At 44.8% G+C, this 20,020-nt stretch overlaps 1 protein-coding gene across 2 annotated transcripts in view; it reads left to right on the top strand.

Moving 5' to 3' along the window:
* PIP4K2A (phosphatidylinositol-5-phosphate 4-kinase type 2 alpha) overlaps window positions 1–17,861 on the top strand; it is a 179,432-nt gene extending 161,571 nt beyond the window's left edge. For both annotated transcript variants that reach the window (XM_016962766.4, XM_016962767.4), the window contains 4 exons: window positions 2,132–2,245; window positions 10,819–11,062; window positions 12,826–12,929; window positions 15,552–17,861. In XM_016962766.4, coding sequence (XP_016818255.1) covers window positions 2,132–2,245; window positions 10,819–11,062; window positions 12,826–12,929; window positions 15,552–15,632 — 543 coding nt within the window. In that variant the 3' untranslated portion in view covers window positions 15,633–17,861. The remainder of the gene's footprint in view (window positions 1–2,131; window positions 2,246–10,818; window positions 11,063–12,825; window positions 12,930–15,551) is intronic.
* Window positions 17,862–20,020: the final 2,159 nt, after the last annotated feature.

Genomic DNA, 20,020 nt, shown 5'->3' with positions numbered 1-20,020 from the left:
TTTATACAAAACCAGAAAAAAACACCCTCTACCCTTCTTTTCTTACACTTATAAAATGGGTTGTGGAATTGAGGCAGATATCTTAATCCTTAACACCCCCACCCACACGCCTCCCATCGCCAACACATAATGACACAGAAATGCCCAAGGTGTCTGCTGGGAAAATTACGATCCTTCTCCATCTCTCCTGTTTTTGTGTGTAGGTCTGGCTTCAACCCTTTTTTCTAACGTGCTTCCAATTTTCTGTTTTGGGCAGTGCTTATGTTCTCACTGCCCTCTGAGTTTTGTTAAACTTCAGAACCTTGCATTTCATTCTTGGTGAAACTTCATTATGTTTACAGTTCTAATAGGAGAGAAACCTTATAATCTAGTGTGATGAACTCAAACATTTTAATATTGTGCTGTCTTCACATTTCAAGGTTTGTGGGAATGGGGGGTGCACATTGCATTATTTTAAAATTATTAATGACAGATTTAGGGGGTAAGTCTAGCAGGCGCATCCTGACATTTTGTGAAGAATGGCGTTGCATTCTCATTTCTTAAAGACTCAATAACTCAGCATAAAAGTGTTTGGAATTAGATCAGTCTTTCCTAGAATCTTACTATTTATCTTTACATCTTACATACACATCCTGCTTTATTTTCTACCTACGTGCTTTCATATCATTCTCCCGTACGAGATTACAAACTCCTTTACAGCAGAAATTGTGACCTATTCATATTTGCATCTCTCTACTTGACTCACTCAGTAACTGCTGATTGAATTGAATCTTGACATTTCTGGGCCTTGCTATACCTGCTTTGTAAGGATTAATTCTGTTTGGCTTATAAAGATTGTGGTTATATCTAATTCAAAGTTGCAAAACTGTTTAAATTTTCTCAAAGTTACTAGCCAAAGCGACTAATTTAGAAATGCATAATTTATGTACATATGTGTTGCTGTAAATAGATGTGACTATGTTTACATGCATGTCTATACTTTATAAATAGGAGGGGAAGTGAACAGTTCGAGCATGTGAAAGATGCAGGCGATGGACCCAGGGAGTGTTCTTTCATTGCTCTGAATAAGGAGGGAGGAGGAACAGTGCCGGAGCCAGGAAGGACAGCAGCTTGTTTCCTTGGATTATTTTGTTTACATTTGGTTCACACCTACAGAAAAGAGGACCATTCCAGGTTCATCAACATACAGGCAAAGGCAGTGCATGACATTGGATTTCTTTCTGCTGAAATAAACAAGCTATGGTTAGCTGAAAGGGGTGGGAGATTATTTTGAGCTCGTACTGAATGCCGGTTGCACAAAGTTAAATAGAATAATCCACACTGTTTTAAAACTATATGTCTATAGTATCCTGTTTGCTGCAATACAAGCTACAGTGTTTTCTGCTCATGATCCATGTTTTGATAGTTGCTCATTGCTTTGTGTTGGTTGCCATAAGTGCAGTTTACTTATTAGCTCACCCTCTCGTTCATTTGTAAAAGGTAGAACTCTGATCTTAATACGTTTATGTTAAGAGAAGACCTTTTTTCTTTGATATTGTCCAAATGAGAAGAGAATTTCCTTCTTGGAGTGGTGAACAGGAAGGCTTGGAAGGGCAGATGGCTAACCTCGTGCTGCATGTCTCCCTGGTGCAGAAAGCAGATATGATTATGGATAGAGCTGTTCTGAGACAAGATAACATGTTATTTGCAATGTGAGCCCAGCAACGGCTCCCCAAAAGTGGGAGGAGGGATGGAGTTGGGTTGTAAGAAAATTGAGGGTTCCTGGGAAAGTATTCCAAGAATACAAATTTTATACTTAGAAGACTTCTTGTAAGAAAGTGAATCTAAGAAAGCAGTCAGGTTCATTCCTCTGAAAAACATGAAATGTGTTACAAAAAGCCTTATGATATGGAGTCTGTCTGACCCCCGCCCCACTGCTCTTGCGAATGCTTCCAGAGATTGGGGCTCACTGGCGCCCCCCGGTGGTATTCAAGCCTTCTCTTATTTTATTGTTTGGGTAAGACCCCTGTGGTGGTGAATGGGGTGGGGGCGGTGAAAGGGGCAAACTTCAGTGTCCAGGGTTGGAAGGTGTATGTGGTTTTTTTAGGTTTTATTCAAGCGCCTTTGTCATTGTTTTTCTCATTTGTTTTAGGCCAAAGAACTGCCAACTCTGAAAGATAATGATTTCATTAATGAGGGCCAAAAGATTTATATTGATGACAACAACAAGAAGGTCTTCCTGGAAAAACTAAAAAAGGATGTTGAGGTAAGAACAGTCAGTGGAGAGGCCAGACTCACTGTATAAATATCAGCCCTGTTGGGTTTTAGGAGCTTTTTAAACCATCTATTTAAATCTTCAATCAAGGCAAAAACCTGCATACTCTACCTTATGGAAGTCAGACATGAAGGTGTCTCATGTTACATGATCTGGTTTAAAGCAAACGCATGCCAGTTTAGCAGCCCTCTCATTTAGGCACCAAACACAAGCACCTGCTGTCATCCGCTGGGAATCCCCGGTCCCAGGCCCCTGTATTCTGTATTGGGATGGCCCATGAAGACTGACCTGCCCACACCAGCCAGTTTGGGAGGGGCCGGGGAGTACTGGACTCTGTGTCAACCAGCAGAGCATCTCAAAAACAAATATTCAGTCACTATTACAGTCTTGGCACTTTTCCCTCTAAAGCACAAGTCAGTGCTGGTTAACATAGCCTGGGTCACTTAATGCTTTCCTATCTCCACCAGTCACCACAAACTATGTCATGAGGCCCAGTGAGGCCCCCTTACACATTGTGGGACTAGCACAGGGGCAGCTTGGGATACTAGGTCATAGGGGACAGTGGAGAGACATAGAACAGTGTCCAAGGGGCTTTCGTCCATAATGATGGAGTTTTGCTTTTAAACACTGTTCTAAACATTTAAAATGTACCTTTTCCTGTCATTTAGTTTATGATAAAGGCATTGCAGCTTTTCCATTGGATTTGCTCATTATTTAAGTCTTTTATAAATCCAGGAAAAAAGGTTATTTTCTTTCCTTTCTTTTTTTTTTTTTTTTTTTTTTTTTTTTGAGATGGAGTCTCACTGTCTTCTAGGCTGGAGTGCAGTGGCGCGATCTCGGCTCACTGCAAGCTCCGCTTCCCAGGTTCACGCCATTCTCCCGCCTCAGCCTCCTGAGTAGCTGGGACTACAGGCACCCACCACCACGCCTGGCTAATTTTTTGTATTTTTATTAGAGACAGGGTTTCACCGTGTTAGCCAGGATGATCTTGATCTCCTGACCTCGTGATCCACCCGCCTCTGCCTCCCAAAGTGCTGGGATTACAGGCGTCAGCCACCAAGCCTGGCCGAAAAAAGGTTATTTTCTTGGACTTCGTTGAGTTACAAAACAATGCAGTGGGAATTAGAATTTAGGCAGCTACTAAACTCAGCTTTTCTTAGCTGTTGCTTTCATTCATTTGTGTACACTTCATGGCACACCAGTACGGATCTGCTACTTAGAGAGAGGCTTTGTGGGAAGATTGTCTTTTTATGTCATTAAACCAAAAAAAAAAAAAAAAGAAAATGACTAAAGCCACAGAATGAGTGTCATACATTTGTATTTCCCATGAAGGCGGAAGCAGTATAATTTATTTTTAATCTTCTAACAGTTCTTTTTATTACAAGAAACTCACACTGACCAAGTTATTAGTAGTTAATATTTTTAGATCATAAATTAGTTTAATAAAATTTTTTACATTATTTTACCTTTATAGTATACATACTTGGATTAGAACCTATGTATTGGTTATTTGTGAAGGGGGTAAGTATCTACTTTCTTGTTGCCATTGTTTTTAGAGACAGTCTTGCTGTGTTGGCTAGAGTGGGGTGGCATGAGCATAGCTCACTGCAGCCTTGAACTCCCAGCTCAGGCAGTCCTCCCGCCTCAGCCTCCATAGTAGCTGGGACTACAGGCATGCACCATGGTGCCTGTCTAATTTTTGAATTTTTTTTTTTGTAGAGACTAGGGTCTTGCTTTGTTGTGCAGGCTGGTCTTGAACTCCTGGCCTCAAGCAATCCTCCCACCTCAGCCTCCCAAAGTGCTGTGATTACAGGCATGAGCCACTGTGCTTAGCCTGTAAGCATCTACTTCAAACAAACAAAACGATACAAGTGTTTGCTTTTCTCTTCTAACATTTTCCTCCAGTCTTTCATTAAGGAATGTTTAGTTTTCCTCAGTTGTGAGTGGTTACTAATAAAATGTATTAGTTAAGCATTTCCCCCTTGCTTTGGGATCTGTTTGATCCAACTGATAAGTATCCTTAGTAAACATACTCTTGGATTTTTATTGATTAATCAGCAAATCCTTGATACTGAGAAGAATATGGTTTTAGCAATTATGGTAAGTAGCCCTTAGGGTTATCTGTGACCTATTAAAAAAATGGTTTTTTTCTGTTGGCAGTATATCACTATGATATTTAGACTCCAGAAATAATGTAATTCAAGCAGTTCAAATTTACAGTTGAATTACAGAAGGATCCTCTTAGCTCTTTTGTTGTCTCTAATAATACCATTGATTAGAGGACTCTATAGTCTAATCCCATACATGGCTCAAGCACTTAGCTGTTTCATTGAAATGGAGGCAGGGTGTAAAACATTCTTTCATTTAAAAATATTCTCAATAGCTGATAACAGTGTCTTTAGTTTTGAAATTTATGCAGAACCATCATTAAATTTTTAAGCAGGTAATTATGGTGAAGTAGCTTGACATCTGATCTTGATAATGAGGCTAGAATTTAATCGAGTTTTCTGTTTTCATCAGTTCCATGCTTTCTAATTTAGCTGACTGACCCATTGGAGTTTCATTGCAGTTTGTTGTTGTTGTTGCTATTTTTCCTTAATGCCTCGAGTAGGAGATCTGAGTGTATTACAGCTCAAGAAATCTAGATTTTAGGAAAACTAATTTTCATCTGAGATTCTAGTTGCTGTTTTTCTGTAATTGAAGCCCTGTTCTATTCCTATGCCATGCTGGGTATTTTCATCCACATAGCTTTGCACGTAACACAGGTGAGTCTTTTTCTGCACACAAACACACACACAGATCGGTGTATGAGGAGTGACAAGCACTTTTGCCTTCTGCCCTGTGTTTTGTCAATTCTGATCACGGCCCTGAAGAATCAACCCTGGTCTCTCCTCTCATTGACTCACATGATGTAAAACTGTTCTCCCTCTGTGGCATCCAGGAGTACCCCCTCACAGGGCATTTCAGCTGTCTGAGGTTTATAGCCCCCCATCCATGGAGATGGGTGAGAGGGGATAGGGCGGTGGGAGTAGTGGGATGGGTGGCAGCATTTATGGAGCACATCGAGCCCAAGTCCTTCCCATGCAGTGTCACTTGTCATTCTCAAAACAGCCCCTTGACAGTGGTCCTGCCCCTACCCTAGTTTGATGAATGGGGAAGCCGAGCCCAGAGACGCTATGTAATTTGCTCAAAGGCACAAAGCTTCTAAATTCAGACTAGGGCGTCAGGCCCTCAGAGGGCACAGTCCTTAACTACTCTGACATAAACACAAGTTAAAAATACCTGTGAGAGCACAGTGGAGGCTTTGTTTTCTGATAATTGCTTCGAAGGAGGATTATAATTTTTAACAAGTGGTAAGATATAACCGTTAAACAGGGCTGACTGGCATTTTAATTCTACTTCACAGATATGTTGGGAGATGGTGATGTGGTAGAACACGGTGTGTTAGTAGAGTTAAATCAGTTGAGAACCATTGTGAAGGATAGTCTTAGACTCGTAAAGATCTCAAGGAAGATTGTAGCTCAAAGATTTGTCACAGCAAGGACTCAATTAGTAAGGAATTAGATGAGAAGGGATATTCTGAGGGAAAAAGAGGCAGATCTGAGGTCCAGCAGGTGGTTTCTGAGAAGCTGGAAAGGAAGAAAAGCAGGGGACCTAAAGACTGAAAAATCTTCACACTTTGAAATCTTATGTTCTTAAAAATTAAAGAACAAATATATACTGTTTTCCTGCAGTGAGCCGGAAGCAGACCCCGCAGTGAAGCCCACGCCCCCTTTCTGTCTTCTCTTTCCATCTGCGAGCTTCCAGCCCACGAAAAATCTCAGATGTATTGCCACACTTCATTCACTCTACCTCAGAACAGATTTAAAGTAAAGTTTGAGGCCGGGTGTGGTGGCTCATGCCTGTAATCCCAGCACTTTGGGAGGCTGAGGCAGGAGGATTGATTAAGCCCAGGAGTTTGAGAACAGCCTGGGCAACATAGTGAGACCCCATCTCTACAAAGTTTTAAAAATTAGCCAAACGTGGTGGTGCATGCCTGTGGTCCTAGCTACTAGGGAAGCTGAAGCAGGAGGATCCCTTGAGTCCAAGAGTTTGAGGCTTCAGTGAGCCATGATCACACCACTGCACTCCAGCCTGGGTGACAGAGCCAGACCCTGTCTCAAAAAGAAATTTAACGTTTTGAAGATGAGAGCCCGTGAATTAACGGGCTTTTCCATATGGTTCTTTTTCCCCCGGTCTACAAACTGAAACCTGTTTAAATTGAAATCTTGATATTAAAAAAAGACTTCTACCATAATCAAAACAACATTGCCAGTTACAAATAACAGCTTCCATTATTTTGTATGAGGCACCTTATTTTTTCTCTCAGTTTCATTATCTTAATTCTTCGACACCCCCGTGAGGTGAGTGGCATTGTCCAATTTTAAAGTCAGAATGACTGAAGATCCAGGAGGCGAACTCGTCAAGCATGGAACTGGCGAGTGAGACCAAATCAGACTCTTTGTTTCTTGAATGGGTCTCCCTGGTCAGCATGACCTGTCCTTTTAACCACTGTGCCATATTTGGTTTTTCCCATTTCTACCTCAGTCTGAGAGATTTGAAATCATGAATAATAATCCCAGCAGTTTGGGAGGCCAAGGCAGGAGGATCACTTGAGGCCAGGTGTTTGAGACCAGCCTGGACAACACAGCAAGATCCTGTCTCCACACAAAATAAAAAATAATTAGCTGGGCATGGTGGTGCACCTCTGTAATCCCGCTCCTCAGGAGGGTGAGGCAGGAGGATTGCCTGAGCCCAGGAGTTCAAGGCTACAGTGATCTGTGATCATACCACTGTACTCCAGCCTGGGCAACAGAGCAAGATCCCATCTCTTAAACAAGAAATCATGTGCAATGCCCATTGTGACTGCAATTTTCTCAGTCTTCTTGGGTGCCTCAGAACAGCTTCTTACCTAGAGATGCATTTTGCATCATGCTGATGGTTTTTGGGTTGTGCTAGGAGTTGACTGCACCTTTATTTCTTCCTCACTGGAAGATGACAATAAGCGGTCTGACCACAGGCCTGAGGCCCAGGAAAATTACTCTGGGCTGCCCGGTGTGGCGAGGAACCCAGATGGGGTGCCAGGGGAGGCTGGGCCCTGGAGGCTCACCCTGGTGAGTGCGGCTGTCCAGTCCCAGTTGTCCCCTTCCCTCTCTGCCCTTTGGCAAGTTAATCACAGACAGCCCTGACTTCTGTAACTAAAACATACTTGAAGGTCAACCAGTAGACCTTCCTGTTAAGGTAATCGTCTTAAATGGTCACCTTGCGCTTCCTTTGCAGAGCTGTTGCCTCATGCAGTCTCAGACAAAAGTTTTCTGTTGTTGCTTTGTTGTTTGTATTTGGCTTTGGTAGTTACTTCCTGCTGGAAGCAGGTTGGGGAGAATTAGGGAGAGTTGGGACGGATAGGGAAGAAGTAACAAGCATCCCATTCACTTGTCCAACAAGTGCCGAATACTTTCCCGAGCCCTCTGCCTGCCGGGATTCGGGAATGCAGTGAAAGCCAAAACCTTAGAGCCCCGTTTGGGGCTGCCTTGCTTGGGAAAGAGAGAAGTCGCTCAAATACTCCAACAAAATGAATGTGCAGCGAGGCCCCGTGTCATTGGGGAGGAGTGTGCGGTGCCCTAAACACCCAGACTCTGGGGCTGTGCTGCCCTGTGCAGTGCCCTGCAGCTGAGACCTGAAGGCACAGGAGGAAGTACCTGCCCCCAGAGAAGCCCAGGAAGTGGGCAGAGCAGAGCTCAAGTGGGCCCCAGAAGTGGATGGGGCCAAGCTCTCCAGGCCTCCTGGGCCATGTGAGTTTTGTTTGTGCCCTGTGAGAAACGTGGCAGTATGGAAATGTGTTAAGCAGAACAGGATGGGATCAGGTTCACATTTTGAAAACTTCTGCCCTTTGCAGAGGTCTGGAGGGGAGGTTGAGGCACCACTCAGCCTTTACCACTTCACAGGGACCCTCCAAGCACCCAGAGGGAGCAGGTGTGGGCAGAAGGGGGGCCTTTTCCCTGTCACCTCTCAAGCCGAGCAGGGCCTGGCCTGGCTCCAGAGAGGCTTCCAGGTGTAGAGAGGGAGGCCAGGGAAGCCGTAGATCTAGGGAGCAGAGCCAGGCACCGTGCGAGGCTTGGGAGGGGCAGCAGAGGTGGCCAAGGAGACCCTGACCCAGTCCTCCAGCAGCCCAGAGGCCTTGGAACAACAGGGCAGGGAGAAGTGGGCCCACCATAAGCACCCCCACCCCCACCATACCCCTCAAGCATTGGAGAAGACAACTGGGTACTTACAATGCAGTATTTTTCAAATAGGCTTCTGAAACCCCAGGCCCACAGGTCATTCTGACGGGGAAGCAGGTTCCATGATCACAGCAGTGCCAGGCGTGCTGCTGCTGGCCACCTAACCCTCCGGAGACCCACAGCGCAGAGTCATGTGTGGAGGGCCTCCGATGCCAGCTGATTTTAACTCATTACCTTCCTCCTAGGGTTGCGAAGAAAAGGAGAGGGGAAAGCTGCTTTAAGGCAGCCTCCAGAGGTAGCTGATAGAGAGCAGAGAGTGCAGGCTTAGAAAAGGCCCTGAATTCACCCCTCCTTGGATTTGAATCCTTGCACTCTCGTCCAGCTGCTGAGCCTGGCTGCTGTCTCACACGGAGAGCCTGCCCCCTGTCTTGGATCTTGTCACCTGTCCCTATACCCCAGAGTGCCCAGTTCTCTTCCACATCCACAGGCCCATGTATAGCGGAGCTGGTACCCGAGACCCAGCTCCCTGGCTGGCTTCACCGTGCGGGTGGAGGACTCAAGTGAGCCTTCCACCACTGTAGATTTCTCCCCGCAGCCACCCCCACAAACATGATCCCAGCCAGGTGATCTCGGCCAGGTGCACCTCACAGCCTGGCAGCTGCCGAGATTCTAGGGGAGGATGCGCAGTCTCTGACTGCTGGAAAGGAATCTGGCAGAGAGAGGTGCAAGTGGAAAGTCAGTTCTCATGTTTACTGTAATGGGGGAGTTTGGGGAAAGACCAGGGGGGATGAGCAGTGGCTTCCCCTCTTCTCTGGGACCCAGAAAGCTGAACGCAGGAGCCCCATGCTGTTTCCACGAGGGGTTTGCGTCTATTTTTAAACAAACAGGTTTCTCCCACTTTGCTTAGATATTTGAGTGTAAGATTTGTGTGATTTCTTTTTTGAGCTCGAAACAATTGGGGAAGATATAGCTGGCCCTGGGGGATTCCTGTTGGGAAGGCAGCGAAGTGGGAGCTCTGGCCAGTTTGCTGAGCTGAGCGGGATGCTGGCTGATGGAGAATTGCAGGCACCAGGAACCAGCTGGAGAGTGGGATAGCCCTGTGCCCAGGGGTCCTCTCCTCATCTGTAAGGAATCGGGGCTTCTCATTCAGTTTCGAGACAGAACTCCTTCCCAACAGGCTGAGGAGAAATGACTCTGCGGGGCTTAGCAAATTGATTTCATTTTTAGCCAGAACTTCAAGACCTGTGATTTTATCTGTTTGCCCTTTGCATGAGGACATTTGCTTCCTAAATTCTATCAGCATAGCCCAGAGGCTGCTCAGCCACTCTGCATTCCCCAGCGAGGTGGCGCTGAGTCCTTCCAGAGCCAGGACCGTGAACCTTCCTGGACCCTGAGCCCAAGGTCAGAGTGGAACAGGATCCTGTGCAGAGCCAGCCAGCCACGGGGTCAGGGAGCCAGTTGGGTCCAGCCCGCAGATGGGCTGTCACTGTTTGCACTCAGCACAACCATCCACGTCTTATGGCAACATTGGAACGTTGTGCTGAAGGTCTCAAATAAGAAAAGGGAAACAAAGAGAAATCGTGATCTGAAAAGTCAACGAACTGGGCAGACAGGAGTAGCCCAACACACAGAGCTGGGTCTTGCCCCCACATTATGTTCTAGCCACGGCTGGAGGAGGAGAGGGAGGACAGGAATCCTGGATGTGTGGTGCTTCGTGGAAAGCACACATGGAAAGCACCTTGTTGACCTGGACAGGACTGCATTACTCACCAGATGTGGACACAGTGCCTTTACTTTTACTTATTTACAACAGCGTAACAATCGCCTCCACAGAGCATGCTGAATTCCAGGGTGCTTTCCTGAACTACCACCAGAGACTCCGCTGGAAGCTACTTGGGAGGTGCCTGGGTTTCCCCATTAGCCAGTCTTAATCATTAGGAGGAACTTGCTCTCTCTCCCGGTCTCTCTCCGCATCTCTTACTGGTCATGCTCCTTGCTATCTGGTGAAATCCAGCCTTGCTATCTGGTAAAATCCAGCCACCCTGTGATAGATACACACCTCTCCGCATCCAGTGTGGCATTCCAGGGTAAACAGCCTGAGCTCTGAGCCAGCCTGAAGTGTGAGGCTACATTTTAGATAGAGAAACAGCCCAGGAGTGTAAGAGCATCGTGAAGGAGGCACCCAGCGCCTCTGCTGCCCCACCCCACAGCCTTCCCTCTGGGTGTCACCCGAGCTTGTCTCCTTTAAATGTTGGCTTTTATGTTTAAGGTGTGGCTGACTCACCCTGTTGCCTCTGTCCCCAGTTTCTGGCCCAGCTGAAGCTCATGGACTACAGTCTGCTGGTGGGAATTCATGATGTGGAGAGAGCCGAACAGGAGGAAGTGGAGTGTGAGGAGAACGATGGGGAGGAGGAGGGCGAGAGCGATGGCACCCACCCGGTGGGAACCCCCCCAGATAGCCCCGGGAATACACTGAACAGCTCACCACCCCTGGCTCCCGGGGAGTTCGATCCGAACATCGACGTCTATGGAATTAAGTGCCATGAAAGTAAGTTTGATTACTGTGGACCCTTTTTGCATGTGAAGTGGTTTGACTTTGGCCTTGTTATCTACCAGTAAGCACTACCCCAGTTATGAGGGTGCTGCCCGGCAGCACTCATCCTCCAAACTCCAAAGAAATGGATTTGGGGACAAGAGTATGTTAAAGCTAACCGTGATCTCAGTGCTGAAACATAAGGCAATCGGACCTTTGAATTCTGTGATGTTGAGGGAATACAGCAAAACCACGAACTATACTATACATGTACAACACACCTGTACATATGCACATACACACTGGCATACAACGTACGTGCACACACAACACAACATGCATGTACATATGCACACATACATGTTCACAAATAACAAATGCTTTAAAATATTAATACGTTTTTGCCTAGTTATCTTTTTTATCTAAGTCAAAAGCATCGTGAGTCTAAGCTAGGCACATGCATGTGATCCTCTGTCACCCTTAGCTTGTCCTCTTGTCATTACCAACAGCCCTCTCCCTCTCAGGGGTGTGAAGGGTGTGTGAAGATGGGCCCTGTGGGTGGGGTGGGAATCTGATTTGCTGCTGAGTCTGGCTCTGCTGTCCTCCCCCATGGAAGGGCCTATGGCCCTCTTCCCTAGAGTCAGATAAATCTTAATCCACCGTATCCAGGTGATTGGGTGCACCAGTTATTTGAATATTACATCTTATCCGTGACAAAACCAAAATATTTTTGTGATAGGATAAAAACAGCTTCTTGGTTTTTGAATAATAAAAACTGTGGCTCATCAGTTGTTTTTTAATCTCAAATGGCATATCAGCTGAGGATCTGAGTTCTGTTTTGTTCTGTTTTGCTCACCAAAATGTTTTCTTCAACACAGAAAATTAGATAGTCAAATGTACTTTTCTTACTGTTCATATTTTTGGAAATGGATAGAAAACAGACACGGGCCGGGCGCAGTGGTTCATGCCTGTAATCCCAGCACTTTGGGAGGCCGCGGCAGGCAGATCACCTGAGGTCATGAGTTTGAGACCAGCCTGACCTACATGGAGAAACCCCATCTCTACTAAAAATATGAAATTAGCTGGGCATAGTGATGCATGCCTGTAATCCCAGCTACTCGGCAGGCTGAGGCAGGAGTCACTTGAACTCGGGAGGTGGAGGTTGCTGTGAGCCAAGATCGCACCATTGCACTCCAGCCTGGGCAACAAGAACAAAACTCTGTCTCAAAAAAAGAAAATAGACATTGGAGTGGATGTATGCCTTTATCCAGTTCTGATACTGTATCCAGAAAATAGACATTGGAGTGGATGTATGCTTTTATCCAGTTCTGATACTGTATCCAGTGAGAATTATGAACAGTTCTACCATTTGATGTAAAGGATTAGTGTACATAATTAGTTCTGTTTTATAGGGTATTTTTAAATAGCAAATTTCTTCACACCAAAGCAATACACAATTATTAAAGAAAATGCAAATTAAAAAAAAAAAAAAGACTCCGTTCCACCCTTGGATCTCCACTGTTGATACCCTGGTGTGATGATGTTTTTAGTTGTTAGGGTTGTTTCTTTTTAAATTGCAGGGGGACTGGGTCAGAGAGGCAAGCTGTGTGTTTAGTCAGGATCCGCAGGCGTGGTGTAGAGTTTGTCTCTGGACTCCTTCCATCCGCGTTCCATTGAATCCCCTCCCTCCAGGCTCACTTCTCCCTCCCTCCCTCAGCAGCAATGCTGGCCCTGGTGTTGTCACATGTCCCACAGCCATTGCTCTCCTGTCTCTGCAGACTCGCCTAGGAAGGAGGTGTACTTCATGGCAATTATTGACATCCTTACTCATTATGATGCAAAAAAGAAAGCTGCCCATGCTGCAAAAACTGTTAAACATGGCGTGAGTATCTCCATTTTGTTTCCTTCTCTCTCTCTCCTGGCTCCTCTGTGTGACCTGTGACTCAGGGATCACTCCTTTCTGCCACTGAGCTGCTTTCTACTGAGCCATTCAAAGCCCTTTAGTGACGCTTGTTCCCTGGGGGCAAGTCATGTTCTGAGCGTAAGATGCAGAACCCACAAACGCTTACTGCTCACTGCTGCTCTTACCACAGCTCCCTGTGGCTTCCAGCGAAGTCACTTAAACATGAACATCTCTTCTTTTTACACATGGAGGACACTAACAGGCATGCGCATCACTAGGATGTTACACAAATTCTTTTTTGTTTGAAAAATGTTCCAGAGATAAAAGTGCAAAAGAAGATAATGAAGTGTTTTAATATGAAATATTCAAAACTGAAGCATGATTGTCTGCTTAAGACACTTCTCAAGTATACAGGATTAATATTTCTTTTCTCACAGTGAGTTGTATTTTTTCTACTACAGAAATCTTTTGAGTGCAAAATCAAAGTTGCATAATATTACTCACCGTTAATGTTGCTTGATGGGAATTTTCACTGCTCTAGCCTTATGTTAAGCTATTTTATCCCCCATGAGAAGCCTATGAAAGAGATAGTAGTGTACCTGCTTTTGTCAGTTGGAGAAACTGAGGAAAATAGCTTCAGGAGTAACTTGCCAGGGCCTCATAGTAGCAAGTGGCAGAGATGGGATTCCTCCCCCGGACCCAGCCCCCTCCTGGCTCTGTGTTCATGCTCATCCCCTTGCCCTGCCTGCAAACACCTCCTGCCTGGCTGAACTTTACAGCTCGCCAAGTTTCAGGCTTGTATTGCAGGGTGCCATCTTTGTTTTGCAGAGGTCCTGAAAGCCATAGAGCCCACCCCACACAGATGAATGTATTCCCTGGTTTGTTGGCCCTGGAAGAAGAGGTGCTTCCCACAGACTGTGTAGAACTAATGAAGATTCACCAGAACCAAAAACTCACTTGAAACCTCTTCTTTTCTATTTTAAAATAGAAATCAGCCTAACAAACACAGTATTCTATTTGCCAAAGAAATATTTCAGTCACATTGTCGATAGCTATGGTATTCCTGCTGTGTGCAGAGCACAGACTGGGACCTCACCGCCCCCGAGCACGTCAGTAAGCAAGTGTGCCTGGTGGCTTCCCCCCAACAGAAATTTTTGAGTACTCTTTTTAAACAAACATCCGCACCACCCCCATTCCGTCATTCTGAGGCCAGTTCAGGAGGGTGAGGGAGGGGTCTTCAGAAGACTCCATGGTCATTCTGATGCTCACCTCTGGTTGAAAACCATGGAGTGTGGCAAAGAGAGAACTGGCGAGGAATCCTCGTTTGACCCTGACCACTTGTATAACCTCAAGGGGACACGTTTGGAGCTCCTGTTTTTTCACCTCATACAGAAATCCTACTGCCTTGCTGATGGGGTTTTGCCAGAGATACAAGAGTTGTCTGGACAAATGCTTTGTAAATGTCTGTTCCCATACTATACATCCTATGAAATTGGAGTGTATCCTAGCCAATATGGCTCCATGTTCATCTCCCCTATCCTAGCCAATATGGCTCCATGTTCATCTCCCCATAAGCCACCAGTTCGCCTCCATAGTGTGCCACACGGCATAAAATCACAGGTAGTTTGCAAGAAGAAAACATTACTGTCAGCAAAGGAACGCTGTGTTAAGCTGCTGTGGGGGACCATTCTCTCTGACTTCAAGCCTGGGCTCCTCCATGCAGCCGAGGCCTGGAAATATTACAAGTTCCCCGGTGAACATGGGTGTCTAAAAACAGCACATGCTCACTTAGCAAAACTCCGTGCTTGCCCTTTGCAGCTCAGGAAACTGGCCAGTGACTCCCTTGAGTGTGCTGGCCTGCACCCTGCATCTCATCATGGAAAAATCCCTCACCATGCTTCTGCAGGGGGCCAGGCTTGCTTGCTCTCTGCAGGGCTCAGAAAGGGGAACAGTGGCACCCCTGTGTGCTGCTGCAGAGGGAAGTCAGCTCCTTCCCCCGTGGGCAAGATGGAGCCAGCAGTGTTGTGCCTCACCTGGTTACGGTGCAGGGAATGGGCTGGGGGCAGCTGTCCCAGAACCTGTGGCTGCTGCTATTGCCCCTCATGTTTGAGCACTGAGCTGGGTGCCTCTGTCCAGAAACGAAGGGGTCCTGAAGAAATCATGCGGTTTTAAGTCATCGTCATTAAGGTTTCCCTTTCGCCAAATGTTGATGTCATTCTCAAGGTGGCTCCAGTCTGCCTTCTTGAAAAGTATAAGTATTGTTTCCGTGACTTCTGAACAATTCCACTCTTTGATAGTAACATCCCAAATGTGGCCTGTTTGATTTTTTTGTGAGTTGCAACAGCCCCGGTGTGTGTGGTAGCATCTGGTGCTCCTGTCGCCCTTTGTCTCATTTGCAGACACAGATTTGTAAGAACCTTGCTTATTCCACCATGAGCGCCAAGATATTTTGAGTGATGTTTTTCAGAGCAGAGACTGCATGGATTTGAAAATTGCTTGCTGTATATTCAGTTGCCATTGGAAATAGCTGTAGATATTGAGTAATAATTTGGGGAAATCATAAACACTATGTCAATATTTCCTTTTTTAAAAACTGCCCAGGCTGGCGCGGAGATCTCCACCGTGAACCCAGAACAGTATTCAAAGCGCTTTTTGGACTTTATTGGCCACATCTTGACGTAACCTCCTGCGCAGCCTCGGACAGACATGAACATTGGATGGACAGAGGTGGCTTCGGTGTAGGAAAAATGAAAACCAAACTCAGTGAAGTACTCATCTTGCAGGAAGCAAACCTCCTTGTTTACATCTTCAGGCCAAGATGACTGATTTGGGGGCTACTCGCTTTACAGCTACCTGATTTTCCCAGCATCGTTCTAGCTATTTCTGACTTTGTGTATATGTGTGTGTGTGTTGGGGGGGGGGTGAGTGTGTGCGCGCGTGTGCATTTTAAAAGTCATAAATTAATTAAAACAGATCCACTTCGGTCAGTATGTGTCCCAACAAAGACCCTTTGATTCCAGCTATGGCCGAATGAGTGAGTGAGTGAGTGAGTGAGTGAATGAGTGAATGAACACACGTGTGGGGGAGGGGAGAAGGAAGTGCATGTCAGGCACCGTGTTGGCATCACACAACAAACTGTGGATCAGCTTTTTTTTTTTTTTTTTTGGAGTTGAAAGATGTGAGACAGTATTCAGAATAATGAAGATAATAATGATTATTATAATAATGATGATGATTCCAAGGAAAAAACCTACAGCGAATGTTCCATTTCTACCCCGCACGCAGACACTCTCCCTAACACTGGTAACCTGAGCCCCCAGCACTGGACGGAAGAATGCTGGCGTCTCCGTGTGTACTGGTTCAGGGTTCTGGCCCCAGCCTTGTCAGGACCCCCTGGTGTCCAGAGCCCCCACCCCTCCCGCAACAAGCAGCTGATGCCCCAGTGATTCTCTATACATTTTTCACCTCGGCCAATATGTCCAGGAAAACTGCTTACTTCTCTTTTCTTGCCTGGAGCCTTCATTGTTACACCCTTACGTTGCAATATAGGAATTAATGCTACAAAATAAAAGTAAAGCTTACCTGAAAAGTGCGTAGTTTGGGGCAATGGTATCTACATCTCCCACTGTGGGAAAACCAGCAAAGCATCAAAACTCTCAATTCTCCTGTTACCGAATGCAGATCTGAATTATAAGATGTTTATGTTTGACCATTGTTTCAACAATGGGATTTTGTTACGAATTATCCCTTTAACTGAAACCCTCAGTTTTACTGTTTACATTATTAGGAAAACAGGGATATCTTTTGAATCTAAAAATTTGATGTACGGCATGTGATTTTTGAAGTTTACGTGTAAAGTCACAGTATAGGTGAAATAACGTTTGTCATATTTTGAGACGTATCCTGCAGGCATGTTTTTACGTGAGTGTTTTAGTCAAAGTACATGGTAGACAGTCTTTCACAATAAAAGGAAAAGGATTTTTTTTTCCTCCAAATGTACATTTATCAACCTAATGATTGATTTTTTTTAAAAAGAGATTTCGCCCCAGTCTGGTTTATGAAAGTCCATTGCCCTAAACTGTGCTGATTGTTTTTAATCAAGTTATAAATTTCCAACCTAGATCATGTATCTACCAACTCTCCTGCATTTTCCAAAAGGCATTGAGCTTAAATATTAGTCTTGCTTAGAGTAGGTTATCCACTTACATGCTGCGCTAAAGCCATGCCTTTGAAACTCCTTGTTTAAAACATGATATGATTTTTGTGGGCAGTTTCAGAAAAGAAAACAAACAAACAAAAATCTACCCTTTAATTATTACTTGCAACTCAACAGATCTCCCTGCCGTACTGCCTTGCCTTTTCCAGGAACTTTACTTCAGGGCTGTCCAGACTGCAGTTGTGCCCCGTGTATGTGGATCTAGTTCACAGAGTCTTTGGAAGCCAGCAGTCGTGCCCTCCGTATACTGTCCACTCATTTTATGTAGATTTGGTATCCTCAGCAGCCAGTGTTAACACCACTGTCACGTAGTGTACAGATTCATCTTTTATATATTTAAAGTAATCCATACTATGATTTGGTTTTTCCCTGCACCATTAATTCTGGCATCAGATCAGTTTTTGTGTTGTGAAGTTCTACTGTGGCTTGACCCAAGACCACAGCCATGAGACCCTGAAGTAAACATAAGGTACACATACATTATTTGAGTAACTGTTTCCTTGCGGGCCAATCTGTGTATGCTTTTAGAAGTTTACAGAATGCTTTTATTTTTGTCTATAACAGTCTGTCATTTATTTCTGTTGATAAACCATTTGGACAGAGTGAGGACGTTTGCCCTGTTATCTCCTAGTGCTAACAATACACTCCAGTCATGAGCCGGGCTTTACAAATAAAGCACTTTTGATGACTCACAAGATGAATCCTTTTTTCCTCTGTCCGAATTGTGTCTCTCTGTTCCAAACACATTTTAAATACTCGGTCCTGACAGTGTCTTTAGCTAATCCTTGAAGAAATAAAAGTGGAATTGAATCTTTTTAGTTTCTAGAGCCTTGCCTTCAGTTTGGGAATTATTTTATCAGTAATAACAAACTTCCACAACACAATTGACTTTGCCGAAGATGAACAAGTAGAGGAAAAGAATCTCTTCCATGAACATCCTACAAAGTCATATGTTTTGTTTTTAGCTTTGATACACCTTAATTCTATGTGTATCACCATTTTTTGAAACTTCCTTGGGATACCATTGATGGATAGCAGACTTAACGGCATTCCACTTGGTGCCAGGTTAACACAGACAGCTTGTCTATAGCACTTGCTCTGATAACTCATTTTTCTTCTAATGCAACTGATGTATTATAGCAGGGGTCCCCAAACCCCGGGCCAGTACTAGTCCATGGCCTGTTAGGAACCTGGCTGCACAGCAGGAGGTGAGCAGCTGGCCAGCATTTCCGCCTATGCCCCGCCTCTTTCAGATCAGCAGCAGCATTAGATTCTCATAGGAGCGCGAACCCTATTGTGAACTGCACATGGGAGGAATCTAGGTTGAGCACTCCTTATGTGAATCTAACTAATGTCTGATGATCTGAGGTGGAACAGTTTCTTCCTAAAATCATCTCCTCAGCCCCCTGCCAGTCCGTGGAAAAACTGTCTTCCACAAAACCAGCCCCTGGCACCAAAAAGATTGGGGACCACCATATTAGAGAATAATTTGAGCATAATGCACTTGTCACATTGCTTGTGTGCCGTTTGGTCTGCAAGGAACATTAGGCGAATGCAGAGAACTGCACTCAACTGAGCTGCATAGGGAAACACAACACACCGACACTTCAAACATCTCCAGCACCTCACTTCAGTGCATGTGATTTGTTACACTCGTTCATATCTGGAGTTACACGTTTCCACCTGACATCAGATCACCTTTCTCCTCTTTACAATAACCCAAGAGCTGCCATCCTTCTGATGCCCACAACCACAGGCGTGCCTTACATCTTTTTCAAGGTAACTTGCCCTGTTTTTATATTTTGAATATTTCCTAACCAGTTAGCGTTTTTATAATTGTGCTACTGTTTTTATTAGATTTCTTTTTCTTTTCAGTGTGTGACTCATTACATTTTGGGATGTTGTGGCCCTAGTTTCATTTTTCCCAGAAGTTCTGTGATTTCCATTGTGCAGCTTTGCCTAAAGCAGTGATTTCTAGGAACATACATGTTGCGTTATTGTAGAATTGACTGTGGTCAGCAGGGAGCTTTAATTCAATGTTCTTTGTGGACTGTTTGAATGTGGACATTCATTTTCCCTTCATTTTGGTTAAGTTCCTGGATTAGAATCCACAATAGTTCCAGAAGGTTATTTCTAATTCATGGAAGGGCAAAAGTTGGTGTGAAGCATTAATCCTGAGCACAACACTTTTAAAAACAGTGGTTAAGAGTTAAGTGCAAGAGATTACAAACTATATGTTGTGAAATGGTGATGTATATAGTGTGCAAATGTACACAGGCCGAGAGGCTGAACAAAGACTCAGGACCGCTGCACACAACCTTTCTTGGAATTTTTAAATAGCACAAAATCAGTGATTGGAGTGACTGTTGTACACGTGCATCTTTCTTCGAGCTCTGAAAATAACTGGCCCCCATTCCTTCCTATAATATAGATATATTAAAAGCATAAAAATTAATATAGATTGCTATATTAAAAACATAGAAGTCATTCTTCCTAAAGGGCAGAAACTCTGCCATGTCTTTTGAATTCCTATGCTAGGCTGGGCACACTGGCTCATACCTGCAGGGGGATCACTTGAGGCCAGGAGTTTGAGACCAGCCTGGGCAACCTAGAGAGACCCTGTTGCTAAAAAAATAACAATTAAAATTTTAAAAAATTAGCCGAATGTGGTGGTGCATACCTGTAGTCCCAGCTACTCAGGACTCTGAGGCAGGAGGATCTAATTGAGCCTAGGAGTTTGAGGCTGCAGTGAGCTATAATCACACCACTGTACTCCAGCCTGGGCGAACTTGTCTTTTAAAAAAATAATAATAATTAAATAGATAGTGAATTCCTCTCCCGTAGAGTCACCTGC

The sequence above is a fragment of the Pan troglodytes genome, chromosome 8 (assembly GCF_028858775.2).
Source record: "Pan troglodytes isolate AG18354 chromosome 8, NHGRI_mPanTro3-v2.0_pri, whole genome shotgun sequence".
Lineage (NCBI taxonomy): Eukaryota > Metazoa > Chordata > Mammalia > Primates > Hominidae > Pan > Pan troglodytes.
This window is presented reverse-complemented; position numbering and strand designations above follow the sequence as displayed.